General features: G+C 47.6%; 1 protein-coding gene across 1 annotated transcript; it reads right to left on the bottom strand.

The window, feature by feature from the left end:
• Window positions 1-2834: 2834 nt before the first annotated feature.
• PtA15_6A779 (uncharacterized protein) lies at window positions 2835-6528 on the bottom strand (the record flags this gene model as incomplete). Its single annotated transcript, XM_053170520.1, has 11 exons — window positions 2835-2886; window positions 2961-3174; window positions 3238-3615; window positions 3676-4018; window positions 4093-4121; window positions 4193-4279; window positions 4347-4814; window positions 4893-5243; window positions 5316-5361; window positions 5425-5629; window positions 6344-6528. The coding sequence occupies 11 exons, from the start codon at window positions 6526-6528 to the stop codon at window positions 2835-2837; spliced, it is 2358 nt and encodes a 785-aa protein (XP_053021704.1).
• Between the last annotated feature and the right edge of the window lie 616 nt (window positions 6529-7144).

Genomic DNA, 7144 nt, shown 5'->3' with positions numbered 1-7144 from the left:
GACACAACACCTCAATGACTGGTCTACCGGTCATCAAAGAGGACACGACCTTTGGATGACCAGTTTGACCGGCCATCCAGAGGACTTCACCTCTTGATGACCGGTCAACCGGTCATTTAAGAGGACAGACCCACTCGATGACCGGCCAACCGGTCATCGAAGAGGACATAACCTCTGGAGTCTGGATGACCGGTCATCGAGAGGTTGTGTCCTCTTCGATGGCCAGTCAACCACTTCACCTCTCGATGGCCAGTCAACAGGTCATCGAGAGGTTGTGTCCTCCGATGACCGGTTGACCGGTCACCGAGAGGAGTTGATCAGCTCTTGATGACCGATCAACCGGTCATCAAGAGCTGAAGCTCTCTGGATAACCGGTTCAACCGGCCATCCAGAGGATCCCCTTGGATGACCAGTTCGACAAGGATCCTCTTTGATGACCGATCAACCGGTCATCAAGAGCTGAAGCCCTCTGGATGACCGGTTTGACTGGCCATCCAGAGGAGTTCAGCTCTTGATGACCGGTTGATCGGTCATCAAGAGGTGAAGAAGTCCTCTTCGATGACCGATCAACCGGTCATCGAGAGCTGAACGGATGACCAGTTCAACCTGCCATCCGGAGGAGTTCAGCTCTTGATGACCGGTTGCGAGGTCAAGAAGTCCTCTTTGATGACCGGTTGATTGGACATCAAGAGGTGAAGAAGTCCTCTTCAATGACCGATCAACCGGTCATCGAGAGCAGAACGCTCTTCATGGACCTTTCATTGAAGAGGAGTTCAGCTCTCGATGACCGGGAGTTCAGCTCTTGATAACCAATCAATCGGTCATCACGAGCTGAACTCCATAATCATTTTCTTGCATCTGATTTTTCGTTGCTTGTGGGTTTGTTGTAGAGATTATTGATTGTTTGATGGAGCCATGTATGGTAGCTAGTTGGGAATGATGAGTGCAGTGATAACTGGACTTGCAAGAAAAATTTATGTGGCTGCACCAAACACACATGTTATAAGTGTTGTCTTGGTTTTATTGTTTCTATGACAACTTCAACTTGGCTACATGTGTCATGTAAAGTGATACACAATTTATCATATAACATCGCGCGGCCAAACGGGGCCTTAGAATTTTATGATTTTATGCAAGTCAACTTTGAACACCCTAATTCTAAAGTCTCTACACCGCTTGGCCTATTTCATTCTCCGGGTTTGTCGGGACGAGACGTTAGCCGGGGCCGGGAACGATGACCGGGAGCTTCACTAAGCCGGTTGAACAGCCCCCTGCACACCAAATTCCTAAAAGAAACCACGCTGAACCACGACAACAGAAAAACGCGGGCAAGATATGAAGGAGAAAACACGGTTTCGAGCAGTGGACCTCTCAGCTTGACAATATGAGCGACATGAATGAATTCAACCATAAAAGACGACTCGACTTAATGGACATTTCATCATGTGTCTCTTCCCAAGAATCCGAGCATAATGAGCTCACCAGTGCCACTACATATCCGGGTATCAAATCTATCGAACAATCAGACCTATCTGCCCCATCAGTAAGTGGATAACGAAATTCTTTTTTGCGCGCAATGGACTATAAGGACTGATCAATGCTTTTGAAAATATTGGCACAAGTTAGATTTGTTACACCTTTAATCTACCACCGACCTGCAATCCACCCAATCACAAACCTCCTCGATTTGAAAATCCAGGTGAACCCGAATCTCATCATCGAACTCATCATGCTTTTACATGTTCATCTACGGGGTGTAATCGGATATTTCCTTCCCGGCACTTCCTAGATTTGCATCTGAACGAGGTCCACGATCCAATTTTGCAGTTCCAGCGAGAAAAACATGAAGCCAAGATTGCAAGAGACGTTTTGTCTGTTTTGAATATTTATCTTGAATCGCTGATGAACGTCCACAAAACGTCATCGAATTTCAGTTTTGTTGCTTTGAACATAATTGTGAGAAAACATTCAGCAGTCCTAAGACCAGGAGACTTTATCTGATAGATTCTCATGGATATCCACGAACGTAAGCTCTTTCTTATTTATTCCAACAAATTTGGCTAATCCACAATGATACTTCGGAATAGCTTCTTCTTCTCACTACCCAACCAAGGCTTGAATGATTTATACAGGAAATTTGGGTCAGGAGTCTCGCTGGTCAGGCCGAACTGGAAAGCCTCGGCTGCGTCGTCGAATACACCCTCTAAATCATCAGCCGCCGATTCGAAAGTAACCCCCCACACCGTCTCGAAGCTTAGTATTAGCGAATCAAGATCCAGCGTGGGCTCAATCGGAAAGGACCACCAGAAGAAGTACATGTATAGAACACAACAAACAACCAATGGATTCTGTGATTGAATCTATTCAACAACTTTCGCCTGTCCCTCGCCAGATACAATTTGGGAAGAAAGCAGTTTCTAAATCACTTCAACAATAATACCTTATGGACTGCCGCACGGAATCGGTAGTGGTGTGATTTTGATGTATGTACAACAATCTAACCCTTCACCTGGTGGTAACTTTGAAACATGGCGCGGAGACTATTGATTGACCACGACTATTGTTTCGAGCGTATGGATACGGAGTAATTGAAAGTTGTGCAACACAAAAGTAGAAAAATTGGAGTCAAAAGGAGGCACGTGTCCATGCAACAGTGGCTTCGCATGCTTTATATTTGTATCAGTATGCAGAATATAACAGTAGTGACAAAGAATGACTTGGCTACGAGATATGTAATTTAGTTGAATACATGCACCTGAGAGATGACTGATACAAGAATATAACCAAGAACTAATGTGTGCCCGGCGGAGGCAAAGGTAAGTTAGAAAATTGTATCAAGAGTGCTTAAGAGCTGCGCCGGAGGTGACAACTTGGGCCGAAGAAAATCTGAAAAATCACAGTTGGGTGTCAGTCGAGATGGGCGAATTTCACGATGATTTGGGAGAAATCAACGCTCTTACCTGCGTAGATCACGTTCGCTCGTCTTGACTTGTCCGTGCAGGGATCGTCGGGCCGCTTGCGAGTGTTCAGCACGTTGAATGAAACTCATCCTGTTGTTGTAGAGGGAACCGGCACTAGATTGACGGGCCAGCGAGTTTGCCTCTACCGCCGCGGGTTTCAATTGTCGGGATCGGAACTTCTTGAGTATGGCACGAGTTGCAAACTTGATGAGGTCTAAATTAGATAGGGCTTGTTAGCATTTTCCGACGTGTAGCGGATGAGACAGGCGGTACAAACCCATTGGGAGGAACCAGATCAAGTTCCAGGCCCATGCCACACCTACCCAGGACAATGGGATGGCCTGCACGGCTGAGAATTCCATTGTTCCAAATACGGCTAACAACGAGGCAACAGTTTGAGCAATGCAAAACGCGCCAACCAATGCCAAAGAGGGTCTCTCCATGAAGAACCAGCTGTGAGAGCGGGTGACAAAGATTAAAGCTTGAGAGATAATAGCGACTTGAAGGTAGATGACCATGTGCAACTGTGGGTCATTAGCGTCCTTCAAGGGAGACAGGCCGAAGTTGTCCTCCAGGAATGTCGTGTTGACGATGACCACAAACAGAAGGATGGTTGACAAAGCAAGGTGAAGGCCATATGCAACGGCGTATGTGACTGCCACCATGAAGATTAATTTTAGTATAGCTACAAATGCTGAAGGCCAAGATTACTCACAGATCTCAGCCAGGTCCCAATGATCAGGTTCGTTGTTTGGTAAGACGCGGTCAAGGGAAATAGTCATGACAGTTCCGTCGTTCAAGATAGCAATGACCAGGACCATGAAGGGGGGAAAATCAAACTGGAAGGCAAAAGCCATGATGGCAAAGCCAACGACGATCCGGATGGTGACAGCGCATGCGTAGATAGAATAGTTCCTCATCCGCTGGAAGACAATTCGCGACTGCCGGATGGCGTGTACAATGGTCGATAGACCGGGCTCGGTGAGTACAATGTCGGCGGCTCCTCTGGCAGCATCAGTCGCACCCTCAACAGCAATTCCAACGTTGGCACGGGCAAGCTACAAAGTTGAGGAATAAAAGAAATGAACACCGTGTTTTTTGTAAGAGTGCAGACCTGTCAACCTGAACTTACAGCAGGAGCATCATTGGCACCATCACCAGCTGTGGAGGGAAAAGGGCAGTGTTGGATTTAGTTGGTTTTTGGTCACTCAGAACTGATTTAAAGCACTCACTCATAGCAACCATGTGACCCAGGCTCTGTAATTTTTTGACGATATCATACTTGTGCTCGGGGTACACTCCGGCAAATCCATCGGCATCTGTGGGCATAGAGACTTGTGAGTCAGTTGTTATCTTAGGGCAACATGTTCAGAAATACAAACACACCGAGAATCATACTGTCCACCGATGAAAATTTGCTTCCAGGTGGGGGGCCCTCTTTAAGCACCTTGGACGCAAACATGTTGTCACCCAAACCCAATCGTCGTCCGGTTTCCTTTGCAATGGCAAGTTGATCACCGGTGACCATCTTGACCTTGAGTCCGAGGCTAACAGCGTCATCGATGGTTTGCTTGGTGTCATCACGAGGAGGGTCGAAGATGGACAAGAGGCCAATGAGTTGGAATCCACTTCCAGGTCCTTCGGCGTCGCCACTGGGAACATCTTCGTAAGCAACAGCCAGGGCTCGCAAACCTCGGCGGGCAAACTCTTCAACGTCGGCTTCCAGCTGGTGTTCAATCTCATCGGTCTTGTTGTAGGTGCAAAGGTCCATGATTTTTCCGGTCATACCCTTGGTAACTCGGCGCATTTCCCCAGTGGCAACATCGATGTAGGTTATCTCCGTTTGTTTTGAAACTGGATCAAACGGCTTGAAGTCCACAAGCTTGATCCCTCAACGCGCCACATCAGCTCCGACCGTGCCGACCACGCAACCGTCAATAGCATCCTGGTTCTCAATCCGGGAAGCGTATGAGGCCAGAACACAGACGTCTTCCGGTCCGACATCGGAGTAGGTCTTGATGGTAGATTTGTCGATTGTGAGCTTATTCGTGGTCAGAGTGCCGGTCTTGTCAGAACACAGGATAGTGACACCCGCAAGTTCTTCGATGGCGGTGATACGGGTGACAATGGCCTTGTACTTGGCGAGCTGTTGAGCGCCGACAGCAAGAGTGACTGATAGTACGGTGGGCATGGCGATTGGGATACCGCCAATGAGCAACACAAGGATGTTGTCCAAACCCCGGCGGTATGAGTAGCGGAATGCCCCGTAAAGAACGATAAGCTCTACAATATGCAGTCAAACAGAAAACATAATGAGCTCCAGGCTAATCTAGAGGAATATAGAATGAAGCTTACCAAGAGCAATGGCGATACCAATGGAGACAAGACAAAAACCTCCGATCTGTGCACAACTTGAGGTTAGCCATCTTGATTATGCTGAACAACATGTACAAAGTCAGCGCACCTTGGCCAAAACCGCTTGCATGTGTCCAGTCGAGTCATTTTCTGCACCAACCAGGGTGGCTGCTCGTCCGAAAAAAGTGTTTGCACCGGTAGCACTAACAATACCCTCGGCCTCGCCCTGCTTGCAGATGGATCCCGAAAAGCATTGATCGCCGACTGCTTTTGAAATTGGGAGGGATTCGCCAGTCAAGGCTGCTTGGTCGATGCTAACGTTGATTGCGTCGTACAGGCGACAATCTCCGGGAACCACATCACCGATCTAGAAAAATATGACAATCAGAACCTGGTACAAAGATTATGATCACCATGACCAGATGAATGAACCCACCTTGAATGCCACAATATCGCCAGGTACCAGGTCAGCTGAGTCAATCTCCGACCAGCTCCCGTTGCGCCGCGCCTTTGCTTTTGGAGCTAAAGAGTCCATGAGGGCTTTGACTGCATTGCCAGCGGATCTCTCTTCGTAGTACCCAATACCGGAGTTCTTTGGACAAGAAGGTCAGATAAGACTTTCGCATATATTTCAATGCCGGTACGTGAAAATAACTTACAATGAGTAGTAAAGCCATAATACCAACGAAATCCTGCCAATCTGGTGGACGGTTTTCTCCATTGGAGAGCGCAATCGAGACTATTGCCGCACCTTCCATGACCCATGACAACGGGCTGTGTAATAAGATAGTTCCATGGTAAGTTCACGCCTGTTGGAACCGGATAACGGAACTTAGCTTACTTCCACATGAAGCTTAGGAACTGCAAGAACGGATTGACTGATTTTTCTTCCAAACGATTGGGACCAAATATTCCGCGTCGTCGCTCGACTTCAGCGGCATCCAGGCCATTTTCGCTTGTCCTAGAGGTGCAGAAGGAAGGTCATCAGCAATCGGCACATTGGAATCATAGCTGATTCAGACACTTACTGCAACAGCTGCCAAACATCTTCAAGCTCTACTTGTTCGAGGTCGACCTTTTCGCGATCGTAAAGGTCCTCAGCATTCAACTGGATCGTCTTCATATCAACCAGACATCGCGTCGCCGCTTTTTCTTCTTCGAAGGTCTTGTCAAAGTTCCGGGCGGCTTTCGGTGCGGCATTGGAATCGGCCATCCTGGAAACGCTGAACTTGGATATGGAGACGACTTGGAAAGAGGTAAAAAGAATGCGACGGCGGAAAGATGGAAACTTGTTTGCGCTTCAAAGTTGAAGACAGCCGGCGATCAACGCAAGGCTTTTGCAATAAATATAACGGTTACACGGTAAGCTGGGAAAAATTTGAATGTCCGAGTGAGGACCTGTCGGGGTGGCTTTAGCTCCTGAATAACCAACCTTCAACACTGGAGCGAATTTTTGAGGTTAACCTGTTCCTGCACACAGTATTCCAGAAATTTAGTGCTTGGAGCGAAAATAGGGCCGCGTCTGGTGGAGGGTAGATTCTGTGAGGGCTGGGTGAGGTCTTGAGCCATATGCTAGTTGCCCTTATTAAATATGTACCCCGCTTGCCAGACTTGCAGAGATACGTACTATACCGCTTGTGAGCCTATCGCTCTGTTGGCACTCAATACACCTCCGGGCTACATACGATGATCCAGTTAGAGGGGCGCGCTCGTTGATCAAAAATTCAGTTGACTTTGATCTTTTGCGATTCAAAATAGCTCATACGGATCACTTGAGTAGATGATGTACCGAGTTGCCAGATCTACAACCTCGGAACATTTTTTGGCAC

The sequence above is a fragment of the Puccinia triticina genome, chromosome 6A (assembly GCF_026914185.1).
Source record: "Puccinia triticina chromosome 6A, complete sequence".
NCBI lineage: Eukaryota > Fungi > Basidiomycota > Pucciniomycetes > Pucciniales > Pucciniaceae > Puccinia > Puccinia triticina.
The sequence above is the reverse complement of the archived record's forward strand: the minus strand, read 5'-3'. Positions and strand labels throughout refer to the sequence as shown.